Source organism: Marmota marmota, unplaced genomic scaffold (assembly GCF_001458135.2).
Source record: "Marmota marmota marmota unplaced genomic scaffold, marMar, whole genome shotgun sequence".
In the NCBI taxonomy this organism is placed as follows: Eukaryota; Metazoa; Chordata; class Mammalia; order Rodentia; family Sciuridae; genus Marmota; species Marmota marmota.
The window spans coordinates 25,557,063-25,580,251 of record NW_026000016.1 but is presented as its reverse complement, the minus strand read 5'-3'; the positions used below and the strand labels follow the sequence as shown (position 1 = coordinate 25,580,251).

The following is a 23,189-nucleotide window of genomic DNA, read 5'->3' as shown; positions in this document are numbered from 1 at the left end:
TTAAAAAAAAAAAAAAAAAAAAAAAAAAAAAAAAAAAAAAAGAGTCACTTCCTAAAATCCATCTCTCTTTCCAAAATTCAACAGAACTCATCACTAATATTTTTCTTCATCGTGGTAAATCTAACATGGGTAAATTTAGAGTTTTAAAAAACAAAAATTCATTTTGCACCACTAGTTGTATTTTATTACATAACAGCAAGAGGCAAGTTATCTGCAAATAATAACTGCTACAGAGCTATATTCTCTAATTAAACATATTTATTTTTTCACTCGGAGAATCATTCCATAAAAAACGTTTTATTTTACATTACAAAAAAAAAGAAAATATGTGTGTGTATATATATTTACAAGGAACAAAGGCAGAGGCATTATTTTTCTAGTTATAACTTATAGTAAAAGGAAATACAAAAATACTTTCTATAGTCATATAAATACTTTCTATAGTCATACTTTCTTAAACTATCAAATAAATACATTTAGTAACAATCTACTGCTACTACAGTGTGGCTACAACTGTGAAATAACTAAAATTTAATATCAGACGCCTGGATTTACAATACTGTATTTTTTCACTGATTTCTTCATCCGCTTAATTTTCTTCTTTAACACTTGATGATCTTGTTTTAAAATATACCGAAAATATCTACAACCTAAAAAATAAAATGAGCAAAAAATTTTAATACTTATCATCCACATTTTTAAAGTACATGTGTATAGTCTGAAATTTTTGCTTCAACTCTATATATACCAGTATGGCCCACACATATTCTAAGAGCTGCCACCAATGAAATGTATTACTTCACAAAGATGTTTTTGATCCATTATAATTAAGGCATATATTTTAGCTTTTTTCCTTCTCCTTCCCCAAACCCTATAGTGATATACACATTATTATGTATATTCGTACATTAAAGGAACATTCTCCAAGATCAAATTAGTACTACTTTCCTCTCAACTTTAGCTTCTAAGTCAGCAAAAGAGGCATTTATCACAGTCAGAAAAAGGTAAACAAACTACAAAATACACCTCTTTGTAAATCCACTAGAGAGCTTAACTAGCAAAGCAACCAAATAGCTGAATTTCAATCAGAAAAGGTCCCTCCACAGAGCAAGGGCCCATCTTGTTTCTCATATAGCATGGGAAGAAAGCTAACATACCCCATTCTAAGCACAAAGCAAAAGCAGACCACAATCAGAATTTGAGTACTGTGGTGTAATGATGATAACCAGAACAAGAGGGAAAAAAAAGCTCAGCTTTTGAATAGATTCACTCTCTCCACACTAACACCCAGACAGGAGAGATGTGCCCATTTTCAGGCATAACAACACCTGATATTCCTAGACAACTTCAGAATTCATAAAGCCCTTTGATGTGATGTTCACTTGATATTTCACAAAGGACAATCCCAGTGTCCAAATCCCTTTGGACAATCCCAAAGGTTAATTGCTTGACCCAAGTCACATGACGAGTAGAGAATGAGAAAGTTAGTCTAGGTCTTTGGATTCCAAATTCATAAAGTAGAAGATAACAATCTAAATAACATTTATGTTCCTTGTCATCCATGTATTAAAAAGCCATTTTAAAATTACTTTCTAAAGCACTTTCTTCCTATAAAACTAGTATTTTATTAATTTTAATAACCATCTGAAACATATATTAAGGATACACTGTTGAAAACAATACAAACCATAATCCAAAGTGAACTGAAGAATCTCTTTAGGACACCTTAAACTCCCTAGCAAAATATATCTTACTAGTTGTTATCATACACATCATTTCTGTACATTTTGTAGCAGTTTCATTTCAGTACTGGCTAACTTTAATATTTCAGTGGTACAAAGCCAGTACAAATTTTATTGGCCAAAATATTCCATAAAGAAACAATCAATTTCTCATTCCTTTTAAGAGGACTATTTGACAAGTTAATGGGAGGTATTCTTAAGGAGAATTTTTCTCCTTACAGGAACATTTAAGTGTATATAATACAGATCTATTAAAGAACAATGAGGTATGAAAGAACATTCTTGATTAGTAGACAGTCTCAGTAAACCTATGCAACAAGGCCAAGCAGTCAGTGATTGTGAAACAGTCTTGCATGGTGCATCTTAATGCCCCCAACAACACCCAAGTCAGAGCATGAGAAATAATCACTATCAACAACATGAAAGCACTGTTTCTAACCCTAGGGGATTCCTTATAAGCACATTACCAGTTCCCAACTCATGATCCACTCTTCATTTATTTTTGTTGTTGTTGTTTGGGGGGGTACTGTTGATTGAATGCAGGGATACTCAACCACTGAGCCACATACTCATCCCTATTTTTGTATTTTATTTAGAGACAAGGCCTCACTGAGTAGCTTAGTATCTCGCTTTTGCCGAGGAGGGCTTTGAACTTGCAATCCTCCTGTCTCAGCCTCCAGAGCCATTGGGACTACAGGCATGCACACCCAGCTCAACAATTATTTCTTGAGCATCCAGAATCCTTATGGACCACACTAGATAAGCTCTACAATGAAAGAATGGTCATATTCAAAAGATAAAATTAAAAGAAAACAAAAATGTACCTTTTCCTAACAGTATTCCAGCTATAAAAGCTTTCTCACAGGTCAAATCTGTATCTTCCTTCCAATCACTTTTTGCCCAAAAGTAGCTGAAGTGAAAGGTTGGCCACCAGCTTTTCCTGGAATTCCATTCTTCTTGAACCCACGCAAGACGATTCCTAAAAACAAAAATGTCAAAAGGGAAGGTCAGTGATGGGGACAAATCTGTACATTAGAATTTGATTTTAGCTATAGGAAGCTATTTCTAGACTAACATCAGCAATAACATAAAATCAAATACTTTTTAATTCTCTTTGATCTCCACATTCTAATTTCCTCTTAACTAAATAGCCAGTTCATTACAGTAAAGTGATGCAGTGATTCTGAAGTAAAAATCCTTTAAATTTCAGATATCCCATTTACTATTGATCTTGAGCAGGTTGCTTAACCTCTCTGATTCTCAATTTCCTTGAGGATAAAAATGATACTTATTTCATGGCATTGTTATTAGGACTAAACTAGTCCAGTAGTAATAGCAGGTTTCACATAAAGCTCCTTTTACAGTATCTGGTACACAGCAAACGTTCAATAAATGCTATCATAATTATTTGAAAGTTACTTTAAAACCTTAAATTATATGCTACCAAAATTTAATTAAAATGACATTATTATAAAATACATAAATACATGGATCTCACAGCTGAAGAGCAATAATGCTAAATGTTCATCAATAATTTGAGGATATACTTATTTAGCACCTGTATGTCTCCTGTGGCAAAACTTCTAGAAATTTAAAAAGCAAACATTATGTTTCTTGGCTTTCAAAAGCCCTATGGTTGCTGGGTGCGGTGACGCACCCCTGTAATCCCAGCGGCTCAGAGGCTGAGGCAGGAAGATAGCAATAAGCAACTAGGTGAGAGACTTTCTCTCTAAATAATATACAGAATAGGACTGGGGATGTGATTCAGTGGTCAAGTGCCCCCTGAGTTCAATCCCTGGCAAACCCCTCCCCTGCAAAAAAAAAAAAAAAAGTCCTATGGTTTAGCAGGGGTTTAAACAGTCCTTTATATTTGAAAGGAGTTTACATTGAGTGTACGATCAATCTGAATGCTTGCCCACCCTCCACAAAAATTCATGTTAAAACCTAATCACAGGCTGGGGTTGTGGCTCAGAGGTAGAGAGTTTGCCTAGCTTGTGTGGGGCACTGGGTTCGATCCTTAGCACCACATAAAAATAAAATAAAGATATTGTGTACACCTATAACTAAAAAATAATGAATATAAAAAAAAAAAACCTAATCACCACTGGAAATAATTAGGACATGTGGAGATGAATCATGACCTAAATTAGTGATCTTTTAGGAGAAGCCCCAGGCAATTGCCTTGCTCCCTTCCACCATGTGAGGACATAGGGAGAAGGAACCCTCTATGAACTGAGAATCTTGTTCTTTATCAGACAATGAATCTGCTGGTACCTTCACTTTGGACTTCCTAGCCTCCAGAACTTGTGAAAATAAATTTGTTATATAAAAGCCACCCAAATTATGACATTTTGTTACAGAAACCCAAATAGACTAAGATATACATTTTTTCCCCAAGATCAGTTTAAGTCTGAAACAAGTTTCCACTTACCCTTGGTACCTTATACAACTAAAATTAATATATAAACAATTTTGTGATATCCTTTATTCTGCCAAAAAAATAGGTAAAGTTTTACATATCCAGCTCACAATGGACTTACAAGATGTAGTATTTGATAGTACACAGTATCTGGAGAGAATTGTTGTATGTTAAGTTTGTGACTTTGTATTTTCTAGCTTCTGACACTCAGAAGAAAAGAGCTGAAGAAATCCAAAAATACAAGCAAATAAATGTTGTGTTTATTACTCACTCCATTAAGAGCTGTCTCAGATATCTAGCCAAATATTTCCATGCAGTTATGTTCTTAGTGCATCCAGCAAAATTCAGGACTCCAAACAATACTTTCAACCCCAATTTACGGAGTTCTTCTTTTTCTGCAACATTCATAACAGTTCAGGTTTAAATAAGGTATTGATTGAAGAAGTGCATAAAGCTAAAAAGGTATGTATAGCTGATGAAAATGAATTATGTAAGCCTTCTAGTTTGGTTAATGGTTTAAAACAATTCATTATGCTCATACTCCTGAAATAAATCAGAAGAACGCTCAATAATATCAAACATGCTAATGAGGTCCAAGTGTTCAGTTTGATCCCTATATTGACTATATGCACTAATTCATATACTATGGAGAACATGGGTTAAAGTCCCTGCCCTATTTTCCCATCTTTGGAACATTCTCTTCCCTTAGGTAAAAAACCGATGCAATCTTTGCACCGATTTATTTGGATTAGTGGACTGATTTTCATCTAAGAAGCATGTTATTTTCTATACTGAAGCCCAGGAGGCATTAAAACAAAGTGAAATTACATAAATTGAAGGCAATTTTCTTTTTCCAATTCAGAACTGACGTTCTATAGCAGTAGTCAAACTTCTGTAAAGGGTCAGATAATAAATATTTTAGCTATACTAGTCTCTATTACAACCACTAGTTCTGCCATTATAGTGCAAAAGCAGCTATAGAAAATACATAAATAAATAAGTTCTAATGGAACTTGATTTATAAATACAGGCATGGGGTCAATTTGGCCACTGGGACATAATTGGTTAATTCCTTGACTATAGCTTATCTGTACAAAGAGGCAGAAAACAAAAACTTGTTTACCTGATTTTCTAAGTAACATATGGAATTCTAACATCAGTCTATGCAAGGGTACAATCTGATACAAATTCTGGAAAAAAAATAATCTTGTAATTTATACAAAGACATTTCTCAAATTTCAGCTTATGTTCAAATAAAGCTCTCAAATATACTCTCAGTAAGTTAATCAAGGATTTAAAAGATATTTTGCTTTTATCCAATTTTAACTTGGGTATAAAAAGTATTCTCTGTAAATAATTTTTTTAAATAAAAATCCTGCTAACATGACAGACAAGATTATCGGAGGAAACAGATGGGGAGAATTCTTAATTTGCATCTTATACATAGCTACAATATTTACCACACTTAAAATAATTTATTTTCAGAAGCAAGGACTGTGGGGGGGGGGAGAAATCACACAGAAAATACTGATCAGAAGAGATCACAGATTACAAAGTTTTATATACACACTACATATAAAATATTGTGAAATGCCTTTATATAATACATAAAACAAAAATTCAAAAAGGGGCAACAATTTTGGAGACTGGACTTAGGAACACAGTACCCTAAAGTTATTTGGGTAAACAATTTAACAATTGTTTTAAAGTATTTTTTGTTTTAGGTGGATACAATATCTTTTTTTATGTAGTGCTGAGGATCGAACCCAGTGCCTCACACATGCTAGGCAAGCACTCTATCACTTGAGCCACAACCCCAGCCCACAATTTAGCAATTCTTCTACACAACAGGAACAAATTTAAAGGTTTTTCTCTCTGAAAACAAGGACTATTTTTATGAATATACAAAACCCCCAAATTTTAAATTATTTCTCATTTCAATACACATAATACTAAACAAATTCACTGTCTACTTTCCAAGGTACTTTGAACTTAAAATGAAATAATTCCCAACAAAACAAAAAATAGTTTGTTAACTTCTCTTAATAATTTGTAAAAGATCAATCAACCATGTTCAATAATAAAGATCAACATACCAGTATCAGAGAATATTATTAAAACTTGGTTCCTACCAAAATCACATTGTATACGGCTCAAGTCACTTAGTTTTAACTTTTTATTGAAATATATGTACTAGAAAGGTATAAGTCCTATGACATTGAATAAATCCTCACAAAATTTAACACACCCAGGTGACCAGTACCCAGATCAAATAAAAGACCATCAGAATTATAAAATTTCTCCATCAGGAAGATTCCTAGGAAAACTGGGAATGGAACCACCATTTGACCCAGCTATATCCCACTCTTTGGTTTATACCCATTTTCTGCCTTTTCCAAGACTCCGATTACAGTATACTATAGAGACACAGTCACATCAATGTTTATAGTAGCACAATTCACAATTAGCTACATTGTGGAACCAAGATAAATGCCCTTCAGTAGATGAATGGATAAAGAAAATGTGGTATATACACACACACACAATGGAATATCACTCAGCATTAAGAGAGAATAAAATTATGGCATTTGCAGGTAAATGGATGGAGTTGGAGAACATCATGCTAATCTCAAAAGTAAGCCAATCTCAAAAAAACAAATGCCAAATGTTTTCTTTGATATGAGGATGTTGATCCATAACAGGGAGGGGTGGGGGGAGCATGGGAGGAATGGAGGAACTTTAGATAGGGCAAGGGGAGGGGAAGGGAAGGGAGGGAGTATGGGGGTAAGAAAGGCGGAGGAATGAGATGGACATCATTACCCTAAGTACATGTATGAAGACACAAATGGTGTGACTCTACTTTGTGTACAACCAGAGACATGAAAATCCTGCTTTATATGTGTAATATGAATTAAAATGCATTCTGCTGTCATATATAACAAAATAAATAAATATTTTTTTAAAAAAATTTCTCCATCAACTTTAGAAAATTCTTAGCCATTAACTGTTCATATATATATATATATATATATTTATTATTATTCGTTTTTGTCCCATTTTCTGCCTCCTCCAAGACTCCAATTAAAGGTATCAGACATTTTCACCAAGTCCCCAATACAATCTTTTTATTTTTATTTTTTTAGTATTTTTAGTTTTAGGTTGGCACAATGTCTTTATTTTATATTTATGTGATGCTGAGGATTGAACCCAGTGCCTCATATATGCTAGGCAAGCGCTCTACCACTGAGCCACAAACCCAGCCCCCAATACAATCTTTTTTGCACTCTCCACCCTTTTTGCTCTGTCCTTTAGGCTGCTTTTTCTACACATTACACTAACCCTCTCTTTTGTTATACCAAATCTGCTATTAAACCCAACAATTTGAGCTCTTAGATCCCAATACTGTACTTCTCAAAAGGAAAACAGCATTTCTCCCTAAGTCTATCTTGTCTTAAGAATAAATGTTCACCCTACTGATTTCCTAATTGACTTTTAAAAGAAGACTAACAGATAAGAATTTCTGTTAGTCATCTGTATAGGCTGAAAAGAACCTTTCTTCTTTCTCCTCTAAAACAGCAGATTAAAAACTGACCACTAAATATATAAAGGACTACTATAGGAGATGGGGGTGCAGTTTACAGCACCCGTAGTATATTTGAGGCCCTGTGCTTAATCCCGACACACAAATTTCTACAATTCAATACTCCAAAACCAAACAATCCAATTCAAAAAAGGGCAAAGGACTTGAATACTTGGAATAGACATCTCTACAAAGATGATAAATGGCCATAAAAAGATGTCCTAGCATCACAAGCCATTATTATGAGACACCACACTACTGGAATACAATACTCTAGAATAGCTACTATCAAAATGAAAAAAAGTTAAGAGTTGGCAACAATGTAGAAAAACCAAAAACCTCATGAATTGCTGGTAGAAATGTAAAACAGACATAACTAAAATGACTATAACCCCCCCAAAATCTAGAATATCAAACAATATCAAATGTTGGACAGGATGTAGAGAAGCTGAACTCTGAAACATAGATGGTGGGAATGTTAATGGTACAATCACTTCAAAACACAGCAGATGGTTTCTTAAGAAGTTAAATATCTATTTTCCTTACTCAGCAATTACACAGCTACCCAAGAAAAACAAAAATATATGTGCACTCACAGAAATACACGAATGTTCTTAGCAACATTATTCGTAACAGTCAAAAAGCCAAATGTTCATCAAAAATTTAATGTATAAAAATGAAGTATTGCTCAGCATTAATAAATTGCTAATACAACATCATGGCAAAAACTCAACAATATGCTGAGTAAGAGAAGCCAGACCCCCCACACACAAACAAAAAAAAGTATAAAACTAAGATTACATTCATATGAAAATCCAGAAAAGATAAAATTAATCCATGATTTCAAAAAGCAGACCAGTGACTGCCTGAAGGCAGGAATATGTGGGTAACGGGTTGTGAAATAAAGAACTTTTGGGAGTGACAGCAATGCTTTATATCATATTATTATGAAAGTGACATGGATATATGTTAAAACATCCAAGCATATGCTTGCAATAAGTACACTTACTATATGTAAGTTAAATTTCAATCGTTGATTTAAAAAAAAAAAAAATGCAGAATTCTCCAACCAGAGTGGCAAAGGGTTTCTAAAACATAGATCCTCTCTCCTCAGTAGAAGTAGAGTGTCTTCCTAGAGCCTGCAGAGGGAGCAACTTTCTCTGTATACCTCAGCATACCATTCATACAATGTCATTTTCTATGAGTGCTATAATATAAAAAGTTAGAAAACAATAACCCCGAAATGTTTGAACATAAACCCCCAAAACTGTTCAAATAGTGAAATAAAAAATCTATACCTTAAGCACACTTAATAGTTTCGCTCTTGGTGCCTTTTCCTTCTTTAGAAAATTGTATAAGTATATATGGGCATTTGGATTTGATGGGAACTTTTCATCATAAGCATAATTAGTAAGTATCTTTCGGGCTTCATCTTGATCACCATAGAATTCCAACATCTATATAAAATAAGTTATACTATCTTAGCTGAATTTTATAAGATACAAAAGATTACACAACTTTACTGCTGAGTACAAAATTGACAAATAGTACCACAGAAGGAACATGCTTCCACTAGCATATATATTACATCATCTATGAAAAAAAATCACCTTAAAATAGAGGACTATAAAGTTCATTTTTCCTTATGCTATTTTTTTACTGAAAAAAATATAGTAATTTCAACATAAGAACTATTCCTATAAGAAATTCATGTCCTCAAAGCAAGAATATATATAATTTGGGGGTGGGGGGACAGGGATCGAACTCAGGGGAACTCGACCACTGAGCCACATCCCCATCCCTATTTTGTATTTTATTTAGAGACAGGGTCTCACAGAGTTGCTTCACACCTCGCTTTTGCTGAGGCTGCTTTGAACTTGTGATCCTCCTGCCTCAGCCTCCCGAGCTGCTAGAATTACAGGAGTGTAATCCCATCTCACACAGCTTCATAGCAAAAATATTAATGAAGAAAATATGATGCCTAATAACCTCAGTGCCCCACCTATAACTTCAGTCACAAAAGAGTGCATAACAATTATAGCTTCTTCCATTTTGTTTCCATCTTTTCATATTCAGCACTTTAAGTACTCAAACTTTCAAAGAACGATTTATTTTGAAAATTTATTCCTATTGTTCAGTATCAAAGCCCTCTGACAAATGACTTTTTTAAAAAAAGAATTTTTAGCTGTAGACACAATACCATTATTTTATATATTTACTATTTTTTTTAATGTGGTGCTGAGGATCGAACCCAGTACCTCACACATGCTGAGCAAGCACTCTACCACTGAGCTATAACCACTGCCCACAAATGGCCTTTTTACAATGACTGTGAGATGAGAGAGAATCTTCATAAACTTTCTAAAAGCCATTACTCTTCATCTCATATATTGTGACCTGGTTTCAGATTTTTTGTTCACTTCTTTTTATATCCCACCAAATCATAAAAGATCTTTCAGCTTTTAAGCTCAACAAGAATAATACAGAACAGACACAATTATATTGTTATTTTCTTTGTAGATATTTGGCTATCTTTCGGGCTTCATCTTGATCACCATTTGGTGATCAGTCATTTGGTGAAGGCCCAGATAGTTTATCCAGTAATGAAAAAAAAAAAAAAAGTAACATCAACAGCTTATTAATAAACAAAATGCCAGGTGCAGTGATGCACACCAGCAATCCCAGCAGCTTGGGAGGCTGAGGCAGGACAGAGTTCAAAGCCAGCCTCAGCAAAAGCGAGGTGTTAGCAATTCAGTGAGACCCTGTCTCTAAATACAAAAAAGAACTGGGGATGTGGCTCAGTGGTTGAGTGTCCCTGAGTTCAATCCCTGGTACCTGCCACCACCTCCTCCCCCAAAAAACCCAAAATTATTTAGACCAAGAAAGAAATATGCCATACTCTTTTTCTATTTATTTAGTTAGATTTACAATTTTCTTTTTTTTTTTTTTGAGAGAGAATTTTTTAATATTTATTATTTAGTTTTCGGCGGACACAACATCTTTGTTTGTATGTGGTGTTGAGGATCGAACCCGGGCCGCACGCATGCCAGGCGAGCATGCTACCGCTTGAGCCACATCCCCAGCCCAGATTTACAATTTTCTCCATTAAATTTCCTCCTGATCAATAAAGATAATTAGGCATGCAATCTCTGCATAGGCTTAAGACAAAAATAAAACCAATACAATTTTATGAAAAGTCTACTTACCTCTACATAACTCTTCACAAAAGGGTCCCAAACTCCAGGAGTTTTAATCAATCCACAAATATTTACAGATGTCTTCCAGCTGTCACTGAGCATACTTTGGGTTGCTGAACTGTATGCATAATCATTTTCATCTGCCCGAAGATAAAAAAATTTTTTAAAGTCATTTGGTGAAGGCCCAGAGTTCAATCCCCAGCATCATAAAAAAACAAAAAAGAGAGAGAAAAGTTGTTTAGTATTGAGAACTTCTGTTAAGACAATAGTAAACTGAGCTATTGTTAAAAGAATAATACATCATGCTCAAGTGGGATCTATTCTAGGAATGCAAGGTTGGCTTAACAACTGAAAATCTATTAATGTAAATAAAGATCTACTGATCTAAACCAAATCAGTAGACCAAAGAACAAAAACCACATGATCATCTTGCGACCATCGACAATCTAGGAACTTTCCACAATCTGATTAAACAGTATCTATGAAAAACCCACAGTAAACATAAAATTTAATAGTGAAAGATTGGATGCTTTTTTTCCCTAAAATCAAGAACAAGATAAGAATGTCCCCTATCACTATTTCTATTCATTATACTGGAGGTTTTAGCTAGGGCTTACAGCAAATTATAGAAAAGACATCTAGACTGAAAAGGAAAACTATATTTTCTGTCTATAAAATTCTAAAATTCCATTAAAAATTTATTAGAATTAATAAATGAATTCATCAATGTTGCCAGGTACAAGATAAATACAAAGAATGAATTTACAATGAAGAAGCAAACAATGAAATTAGGAAAACAATGCCATTTGTAAAAGCATCAAAAACTAAAAATAAAAGGTGTAAGTTTTACAAGAGATGAAAAGTTCCATTTGAAAAGTAATATTGTTGAAACAAATTTCAAAAGACCCAAATAAATATAAAGACACCTCAGATACACAGGTTGGAAGACTACTATTGTTAAACTAGTCTACAGAGTCCTATAATTCCTATCAAAAGCGCCAAGTAATCTTTTTGTATAAATGGACAAGCTAACTATAATTTATATGAAAATCCCAGGGACTGAGAATAGAATAAAAAAATTTTTAAAAAGAACAAAGTTGGAAGATTCATACCATGACTTTACAAATTCATTACAAAGCTACAGTAAGCAAGACAGTATGATATAGGTGTAAGGACGAAAATACATAGATCAATGACAGAAAATTGAGTGTACAGAAACAACACCTTCATGTTTATGGTATCTGATTTTCAAGAAGGGTACCAAGACAATTCAGTAAGAAAATACTTGTTTTCAACAACTATGTTGGCACAACTGGACATTCACATGCATAATAATTTAGTTAGATTGTTTCCTAACTCATATCACACACAAGAATTAACTCAAAATAGATTAAAGACCTAAATGCTAGAGTTAAAATTATAAAACTCTTGTTAAGTGAAAATCTTTGTGTCCTTGAAGTGGGCAATGGTTTCTTGGATATGCCAACAAAACCACAAGCAACAAAAGCAAAAACACATAATTGGACTTCATCAAAATAAATAAAAAAAATTGTGTGTTTCAAAGGACATCAGCAAGAAAGCAAAAAGGCAACCTACAGAATAGGAGAAAATATCTCCTATTAAGAGACTTCTATTAAGTCTATCTATTAAGAGACTTCTGTCTAGAATATATAAAGAACTCATGACCCAATAACTAAAAATTAATGGTTTAATCAAAGTATATGCAAAAGATATAAATATAAATTTCTCCAAAGGCATACAAATGACTCACAGGCACATGAAAAGAGCTCAACATAATTAGTCCCTATAGAAATGCAAATCAAAACCACAGATACCATGGACTTTAGTACCCTTCCATTGATAATGGTGGTAATTTAAAATAGTGCAGCTATTTTGGAAAACAATCTAGTGCTCCTTCCAAAGGTTAAACATAGTTATATAATCCAGAAATCTCACTCTTAGGAACATATTCAAGAAAAATAAAACTGTACATAAATATTCACAGCAATATTATTCAAAAAGTAGAAACCACCCAAATGTCTATCAATTGATAAACGTGGAATGGTTAAATGCGGATACAATGGCATGTTATTCAACAACAAAAAGGAAAGAAATACAGTTACTTGCAACCTTAAAATCATTATGCTAAGTGAGCACATATTGTATAGATGGTTCCACTTGCATGAGATTCCCAGAATACATAAATCTCTAAAGACAGAAAGTAGATTAGTGGTTGCCTAGAAGCTTATGAAGAAATGGAGAGTTCAGGGTTTCTTTCTGGGGTGATGAAAATGTTCCAACTTTAATGGTGGTGATGATTACTGGGCAACTCTATGAATATATTAAAAACTATATGCTTTATGTGGGTATATTTATGTGGCATATAAACTATATTCTCAATTTTCAATAAAGCTATTATTTTCTTAAAAAATATGAGACCACTATACCCAATAAACTAGCAGATATAAAAAAATTCTGAAATTAACAAATGTTAAGGAACATACTGACAAAAGAAAACCCTAATCAGATTACCAGTGGAATATAAATTGGTACTACTTAGGAAAGAGTTTAGCATATTATATATTGCCATGGTTTTTGTTGCCCAAAGACACACTATGATAACTGGCTTGGGCCTCAGTGTGGTGCTATGGGAGATGAAAACAGTGGGGGATGGAGCTTTGTGGGAGGTCCTCAGGTCCTCAGGTTAATTCTCATGTAACCTCCTGTGTTCTGACAAGAGGATTGTTAGAACAGAAAGAGCCTGGCTCCACCCTCCTTTTCCTTGGCACTCATATTCAAGATGTGACCACTTGCTCCTACCTACTGTAGAGCCACCCAATCTTGGACACTGAATCTCCAAAACTATGAACTAAACCTTTTCTCTTTGTAAAGTTAGCTTCCTAAGGTATTTCATACAGTGACAAAGATGCATATACTCTATGACAATTCTACTCCTAGCAATGCATGCTTATGAGGGGTTAATCTCAAAGCAGCATTAAACTATAATACACTAAAGGCCATCAATAACAGAAGGAATAATTAGTGTGATAACATATATGTTTTATAGCAGTAAAAATAAACTAGAGTTACATTCAACAATACAATTGTCTTAAAAACCAATGTTGAATAAAATATACAAGGCCCAAAAAATAAACACAATAAAAAATTTATATATAGGCAAGAAATTCATACATAAGCAAAACTAATTTTGTTTACCATTTAAAGAAAAGCAAGAGAATGAAAACCCTAAAAGACCTTACAATGATTTTCGTGATACAGAATGGGATGAAGTATGATCAGGAAAGCACATATAGAAAACTTTTACATTAAGGTGACAGCAATGCTGTGTTCCTTAATCTGGATAATAGTTAGAGGGATGCAACTTTAAACTTATGCATTACAGCACTCATTTATTTCATATGTTTTTCTTGTCTACATTATATTTCATAACCTTAAGGTTTAAACAGCTATAACTAGTAGAAGCACAACATAATACCACAATAAAAACAGGTGTTGATATTCTTTTCTAAGTGAACCAATATGGACTCCATATTGCTCCATACAGTATCTCATCTTCATCTCTTGTAGCCAGAGAACAAAATGTCAGCTGCATAAAAGTACTGAATCTAGTCATGAGAGTGACAGTCTAAATGTCATATTCCAATTGCTTTAGTCAAATATTTGCTCAAGTTTTTTCTAACCATGTATATAAAAAAAAAGTAAATAGTGATTGTAAAACTCACCTAATCAATTAATATCAACAAGCCTTTTTAGAAGGAAAATTTATACCAGAAATGATAGCAAGGTTAAAATAGAGGAAAAAAGAAAATTATATCAGAAATGATAGCAAAGTTAAAAGAAATAGAAGACAAACATGTGACATCAAAAGACGGCCTTAATCTAAAAAAGATACAGCATAAAATATACCTGAAAAAACTCAGAACAATTAAAAAGCAAGAGATGAAAAGCCAAATGACATAGGCTGAACAGGCAGCTGATATAGAAGGTTTAAAGTATTATGAATCAGGTGCCAGGGCAGGTTTCAAAGAGTCTTAAAGGACAGAGGGTATGATAGATGAAGAAACTGCAAAAATGTCACAAGATTAACACTAGGGCCTTCCAGAAGAATCTTGGGAGACAAGAAGAGGTAATACAAGAAGAAGGATGGGAACTGAGATTGGTGAAATCTACATGCCTAGGGACAAAGGAAATATTACTTACTACATAAGGATAATAAGGAAATAGTGTTTATCACCTATAAGGTGATAAATACCAGGGCTAAAATTGGGAAGAAGGATGTGAAAATAGAAAAGACTTAATTCTGGAGAAGATATGGAGGAAAACTACACAAGGGAAAGAAAAGTGCAGAGAATCATGTAGCTTCAAAGAATGTATATCTGGGAGTAGGAGAGGATGATATCACCAAAGAAGGGTTAAGAGAAGGGGAACTCAGCTTGAGAACTGAGTGCTCAATTTTTGGTATGGCCAGTAAATCAAAAAAATTGCATTACAACCTTTGTACAGAAATTACTTTTTATCTTGCCCTATTCTTTAAATGTTATTCTGGGGAACAATAATACGGAACAAACTAAACTCTAAACACACAAGAAGAAGAGTTTATTACATGCAATAATGGCTGCTAAAGAAAATTTATAACCTTTCTCATAAATTCAAAGACTTTCTCCTAGATCAAACTCCAACCAGCTCCTCTAAGCCTAGTCCCTCTTTGGACTATGCCCCAATCCTGGTCTACCTATTAAGACTTTAAGAAACACTAAGATAATTTCTTTTCTTTTCTTTTTTTTTTTTAATATTTTTTAGTTATAGATGGATGCAATATCTTTATTTCATTTTATTTATTTTTATGTGGTGCTGAGGATTGAACCCAGTGTCTCACATGTGCGAGGCTAGTGCTCTGCCACTGAGCCACAACCCCAGCCCCAAGAAACACTAAGATAATTTCTAATGCGAGGCTATATCCCTAGGATGACCTTAGGGCTCCTTAAAGGGTATACTCAAGGCTGCTTAAAGAATTTAGTTTGTTCTAGCCAACACTCCTAAAGATAGGGCTCCTGACTCTTAACCTCTGTGGGAGAGTAGATGCCTCACTTGCATAAACCCAGTTAGTAAATCCAGATGGGTTTTCACATGGACTATTTCCCCCTTCTTTAGAATTTTTTACTTTTCTTACTCTACTCAAGGCACTGTCATCCCGCCCCCTTTTCTATTTAAGACACTGAATCGCCTCTATACAAACTGCAATGGAGCTTAGCTCTTAACCTACTGAATAAAATGTGTTTTCACCACTGAGGTCCAGCTGTTTACCTCTGACCAAAATTTAAAAAATCATTAAAATGGTCATGAATTTAGCAATGAATCATCTAATTTATGACCAAGAAGTTTTATGATATATCAGAAATATCTTAAAGGATGATCAAGAATTTGTCTGAATGAAGTCAGTAGATGGATTACTAGATTACTCCTTAAGATCCCTTCTGCTCTTCAGTCTCTTCACCATAAGAAAATAATTTATTCATATTCACTCACCAAGCTTTGACAATTCAGCTTTCTTTTTGGACCACGTATAATACTGCAAAAGCCCTTTGTAGGCCTGAACAAGGTTGATTAATATTTCCTGAGAAGACGATTTTTCACCATATCTCCATGTCTCTGCCTGACTTAGATTTCTGTTTGCATCCTCAAGCATTCCATGATGCATAAGGTACAATGCATGTTGTAAGGAGATCTGCACCAGTAATAAGAAAAAGCCCACTGTCACTGAAGTCATTAAGATAACCATTACTCAAAAAAACACAGTAAATATATGATGGACTAAGTCCTTGATTGGATACGAAAGATATGACACTGTCCCTGTCATCAACAATTTCAACCTAAGAAGAAAGACAGATGAAATGACACTATATAAATGAAAGCTAAATTATGTAAACTTACAAAGAGAAGACAGTACAATAGTGAAAAAAACAAAAAACAGGGGTTTTGAAGACAGTGTCCTGGCTCATATGCCAATTAAATGCTAAATAAATCTGAGTAACTTATTCGTCCTTTTGTCTCACCTGTTTTATGAGGCAATTCTTAATCCTTCAGAAGGGTGTTGTTAGGATTAAATGAGATTTAATTTTAATTTAAAAAATTAAATGAGATTTAACTTTTGCATACTACTAATTCCTAGTTTGGGCTACAGTAGACAACCAATAATATAACTATTTTAAATATATTAAATCAGCTCAAAAGAAAACATCTTAACAGGGAGTGCTGGAGAATGATGTCAATTTCAATGGAAAGGAAAGAGCATGCTTCCACTTATCTAAAACATCTAGAATGGGCATATTCATAAAAACAGAAAAGATATTAGAGACTGTCAGTAGCATGGGGAGGAGTAGAAAATGGGGAACTCTTGTTTAATAAATATAAAGATTCTGTTTGGAGTGATGGAAATGTTTTAGAAATAGTGGTGATAGTTTACAACATGGTGAATATAGTTAATACCACAGAACTGTATACTTAAAATGGTTAAGATAGCATGTTCCATTATAAACAATCACAATTTAAAATTCCAGAAAACAGGAAAAGTAAAAACAAAACAAAGTTTAAAACTAGCTACAAAGTAAATATTTTAGGCTTTGCATGGCACATGACTTCTTCATAATTACTCATTTTCATTAAAAAAACAGCTATTGACAATATGGAAATGAATGTGTGTGGCTGTATTCCAGTAAAACCTTATGGCCTTGAAAAATAATTAAAAGCAAATTATAAAATTTTATTGAAAAGTGCTCTGTTAGTTAAAAAAAAAAAGAGAGAGAGAGAGAGATAATCTTGGAAATGTCTCAGCCCTTTTGGTAATACTTTTAATAAAACATATTAACTTGGAGAGAAGGTTCCATGCAAATAGGAATTAAAACTTGGGCAAACAGCAGAAGCACAACTTCAACATCTGATGGACTGGTTTTGGCAGCCAGATAAACAAACAGGAGGTATTTCCCATCAGACAACATGGAAGATGATCAGAAACTAAGGAATGGCTGGCACAACATTGCTTTCTTTCTTATTTATCCCAGTATCTTACCCTTTCTTCATTATTGTTTACTTTACACTGATACAAACAATTCAGAAAACAATATGAACACTGTAAATATAAGTTCACAAAGTCTATATTCTTACCTTTACATAATTCAGGACACCAATATTTTTCATCCGGTCAGCAAAGGTATTGAAAGTCTCCACATTGCTTTTGGGGTGATAAAAGAGAATTTCACTTCCAAGCCTCCAAATAACCTGTCAAAGCAGAAATTATTACCCAATTTAAGTCCAACCCTGCCTTTATTCTATTTTTCCTGTAAGTTTTGTTTTTCTGATTACATATAAAAACAACCTAAAATTCCTTTCCCTAGATACCATAATTGTCTATGTTATCGTACTTTACCCAGTAAAACTAACGTTAGATCTCACATGACAAAATCTTTTCCATACTAGTTTTTAAATTCTAGGTAAGTAAAACAGTGCTGTTATTAGATTAGCAGTCTAAAAGAGGAAGAGGCAGCTAAGATATCATTAAGTATAAAACTTAATTAGTATAGGAAGAATAAGTCAGAAACTAGGTTTTGGTAATATTGGCTTCTTAACTGGTCTCAACCTCATCTTTATTCTCAGCAAAGTGAGTGCAACAGACTAGTTTCTTAAGATCTTATCAATATTGAGTATATTTATTCCAATATTTACAACACAAATTTAAGAACTATCATCAAATATAAACAAGTTTTAATAAAAAATATTTTCTCTTCAGATCACCAATCCTGGTGAAAGAACTTGGGAGTTCTTTTTACATGGAAGCAAATGTCTATTTCTCTTACCCCCATTTAAAGTACTTCAACCATACCAACTTTAAAGTGAACTTCAAAGTCAATTATTTCTAGAAGGCACACATTGGTTGTTTGGTACAATAACTTCATATTCCCAATTAAAAAAAAAAAAAAAACAGGGCTGGGGCTACAGCTCAGTGGTAGAGCGCTTGCCTTCCATGCATGAGGCACAGGGTTCAATCCTCAGCACCACATAAAAAATAAATAAAGGCATTCTGTCCATCTGCATCTAACAAACAAACAAACAAACAAAAAACCAAAAACAGATCAAGACTTCATTGTAGAATATCAAAAGTAGCATTGAGGAGCTTAAAGAAACCTGCAGAGGGCTGGGGAGTAGCACAGTGATAAAAGCACTGCCTAGCAAGGCAGGTACTAGGTTTCATCCCCAGCACCACCAAAACAAAAACAAAACAAAAAACTTAAAGATTATCCATTATCTATAGTTATCTACAGTTGTTCTTAAACCCAGTCATAAGAATTACCTGGGGCACCTATTAAAAATAAATATTCTAAGCCACCATGCCCGTAATCCCAGCAGCTTGGGAGGCTGAGGCAGGAGATCATGAGTTCAAAGCCAGCCTCAGCCATTCGGCAAGGCCCTAAGCAACTTAGTGAGACCTTGTCTCAAAATAAAACATAAAAATGGCTAAGCCAGTGGTTAAAAGCCCCAGGGGTAGGGTACCAAAAATAAATATACATACGTACATATGTATGTGTGTGTGTGTGTGTGTGTGTGTGTGTGTGTGTGTATATATATATATATATATATAGAGAGAGAGAGAGAGAGAGAGAGAGAGAGCGCGCGCGCGCACACGTGATAGATAGATATTTATTTATTATTTGGGTTTTTCTTGAGAAGTATTGGGTATTTAACCCAGGGTGCTTAATCTAAGTCCCCAGTCCTTTTTATTTAGAGACAGGGTTTCACTAAGTTGCTGAGGTTGGTCTTGAACTTGCAATCCTCCTGTCTCAGCCTCGAGCTGCTTGGGATTTCAGCTGTACTCCACAGTGACTGATGGAATCTGTATTTTCAACACATGCCCTAGGTAGTTCAAAAGGATTCAAACAAGTAAATTAAATGAAGCCACTCATTTAATTTCTTCATTTTATAAAACAAAATCTGGACAAAAGAGAGGTATATAATGCCTCTCTGTAATGTAAATCGTTACTAATGATTTACAGATATATGTAACTTTAGTCCCTAAATTAAAATTTGTCAATAATTATATTTTCTTTTTACACACATACACACACACACACACACACACACCAAGTAGCATCAATGTACTATTTGGTATTTTTGGTTTTGGCTCCATTAGATTGATGCACTGGTTACTATATTAGTAAAAGCACCTAAAATAGTCAAGTAAAGTTATTTGTGGAGAAACTGCTTTTTACTCAACAAATTTAGCAGTATATGCCAGGCACTATTTCAGGCACTGTTTTACCCCTTCCCTCAGAAATGTACATTTGATATGGAGAGTCACACAAGAAACAAAAAACATAATTATATTAACAAGTGTTACTGGAAAAGAGTGAGAAGGACATGGAGATCAAGAGTGCCAGTACAAAGTAGGAATAAGAAAGCAAGAAATGCAGTTGTAATTTTAAATAATCAAGGTAGACCTCAGAGAGGTCACAGAAAAGTGGTCATACAGAAGGGCAGACATGATGATAGCTGAAGAAAGATCTTTCCAAGTAAAATAAATAAATAAATAAGGTAAAGATTGAGGCAGAATATGCCTGGCTTATTCTAATAAGAACAAGGCTAGTAAGACTGGAAAAGAAAATACAGGTGAGCAAGTAACAGGAAATGAGATTAAGAAAAGAAAAGGTCAAATGGGAATGGGTGAACACATCACACAGGAACCCTGATTACAGTGTTTTCAGCAGAGGAGTGAATGAGGACTTAAGGTTTTAAAAGGTTTACTCTACATCATTAGACATTAGGAAAACAAAAATCATTTTAAAACCACGATAAGATATCACTTTAAAACCACCAGGATGACTAAAATCAAAAAGAGACATTAAGGCAAGGATGTAGACAAGTTGGAACTCTCAAATATTACTGATGGAAATATAAAATGGTGGAGTCACTTTTGAAAATAGTCTGGTAGTTTCTTGAGAAGTTAAATACAATTACTACATGATCTAAAATTCTACTCTAGGAATATACCCAAGAAAAATCAAAACAAACATCCACATACAAACACTTGTGCATGAATATTTATAGAAGCATTATTCACAATAACCAAAAAGTATTATCAACCCAAATGTCTAACAAACTGATGAATGGATATATAAAATGTGGTATGTCCATATAAAAAAACATTTGCCAATAAAAAGGAAAAAGCACGAATACTTTTACTACAACATAAATGAACCTTGAAAACATTTTACAAAGTAAAAGAAATCATTCACAAATGACCATTACATTATAAGATTCCATTTATATGAAATGTCCACCATAGAAAATAGTAGATTAGTAGCTTCCAGGGGCTACGAGTCAGTGGAGAAGCAATGAGGAAAGACTGCAAATAGGTACAGGTTTTCTTTTTGTAGAAGATGAAACTGTCCTAAATTTAGATTGTGGTTAATGTTTGCACAACTCTGTGAAAATATTTAAAATATTAAATTGTACAAGTCAGTGAATTGTATGGTGTGCTAATGTCTCCATAAAGCTATTTAAAAAACAGACAAAAAGAACACTCTGGTTGGAGAAAAAAACTTTCAAGTTTTGTTGAACGAGAGTGCAAAACAGGTGCAAAACCTGTGGAGTAAGTGGGAATTAAAATGATTTCTAATGAAAAAAAGAATTAACACCTTTGTAGATGAAAGGTGTTGAGGGTTCCAGCTTCTCTACACCCTTGCCTTGTTGTCTCTTTGACTTTAGTCATCCTGATGGTTTTAAAGTGATATCTTATTGTGGTTTTAAAATGATTTTTGTTTTCCTAATGTCTAATGATGTAGAGTGAACCTTTTAAAACCTTAAGTCCTCATTCACTCCTCTGCTAAAAAACACTGTAATCAGGGCTCCTGTGTGATGTGCTCACCCATTCCCATTTGATCTTTTCTTTTCTTAATCTCATCTACAAAGGTGTTAATTTTACCCTACACAGAGGGTAAAATAATACAAGGTAAGAAGGAATTATTATTGGAATGAATGAATACTGGGAAATTTGAGAATGCACAAATCAAGACTATTTTTAGTCTTGATATAAATTCTACATCCAACATTACTTTTAGCAGCTTTTAGTAAATTCAGTTTGAAATCCCCCTAAAGCTATTGTGAATGGAGCTAGAGGCAAAATCTTTCAGGAATCTGCTGTTTCTTTCAGCAGACTCACACTTTGTTTACCTCGGGTGCAGCCTGCTTTTTGTAGGTGTCTGAATCTTCCAAGGTCTGCAAATAGCTGTACATATACTCTGCAGCTTGCTGCCACTCGTGCTTCAGAAGAGCTTCTTGGATAAAATTTAAACAAGCACTTGTTGTCTGAGCAAAATCTTTCTTCTTTTTCCCTCCAGTCACTGTAAAGATGAAGGATAAGGGTCACCCAGTGACTCCAATTCAACTATTACAAAAACTTAATTTCTGATAAATAGAACAGTAGGTATTACTTGACCCAGTCCATCCCCAAGTATCAAAGTCAACTTCACTTGAAACAAACTCTTCCACACATACTGTTTTTTAGCAAATTTCTAAAAATCTAAATTACATTCTTGGGCTACTACAGTCACCAGATCCTTCAAATCTCATTCAATCATCCTTTCATCTTGGCATTAAGCAATTTGTTGAACAAGAGAGTAGAAAACAAGTGCACAACCCATGGAGGAAATGGGGAGAATCTCTCAATAAGATCCCCAAAAGCACAAGCCCTGGTAATTAGAATGGGTAAAAATCACCAGTCACCCTATGCAAGCACAGTCTTTATTATCCACCAATATTCTGAAAATTCCAAATAAACTTATTTATTTTTATAGTACTAGGGATTGAACCAGGAGTATTCTACCACTGCTGAGCTGTTATAGTCTTTCTTTCTTTCTTTCTTTTTTTTTTGTTAGACAGGTCTTGCTAATTTAGTTGCCTAGGCTGAATCTCAAACTTGCCATCCTCCTGCCTCAGCCTCCTAAGTATCTGAGAATACAGGCATGTGCCACCTCACCTAGCTGGGCTTTTATATTTTAAGTACCAATTTCCCAGTAACACAATAATATTAAATGCAAACAAAATTAAAACAGCTATAGTTAGCGGAACCGCCACCCATGCCCGCAGGGTGAGCAGACCTGTGACCAACCTGCAGATCAGGCCCAGCGGTCCGCAGGCGTGGTAGGAGGGGCAGGGCAGAGCCGCCGCCCGCGCCTGCAAGG

The 23,189-nt window shown here is 34.2% G+C and overlaps 1 protein-coding gene across 2 annotated transcripts in view; it reads right to left on the bottom strand.

Annotated features, from left to right (window-relative positions):
* Window positions 1-157: 157 nt before the first annotated feature.
* Taf1a (TATA-box binding protein associated factor, RNA polymerase I subunit A) overlaps window positions 158-23,189 on the bottom strand; it is a 26,743-nt gene continuing 3,711 nt past the window's right edge. Inside the window, exons 2-10 of one of the 2 annotated variants that reach the window (XM_015483617.2) lie at window positions 22,180-22,349; window positions 18,121-18,234; window positions 16,486-16,684; window positions 10,948-11,078; window positions 9,040-9,198; window positions 5,285-5,351; window positions 4,433-4,556; window positions 2,567-2,721; window positions 158-650 (exon numbers count right to left, since the gene is read on the bottom strand). In XM_015483617.2, coding sequence (XP_015339103.1) covers window positions 538-650; window positions 2,567-2,721; window positions 4,433-4,556; window positions 5,285-5,351; window positions 9,040-9,198; window positions 10,948-11,078; window positions 16,486-16,684; window positions 18,121-18,234; window positions 22,180-22,349 — 1,232 coding nt within the window. In that variant the 3' untranslated portion in view covers window positions 158-537. The remainder of the gene's footprint in view (window positions 651-2,566; window positions 2,722-4,432; window positions 4,557-5,284; window positions 5,352-9,039; window positions 9,199-10,947; window positions 11,079-16,485; window positions 16,685-18,120; window positions 18,235-22,179; window positions 22,350-23,189) is intronic. The other variant, XM_048809335.1, reaches the window with a different exon arrangement.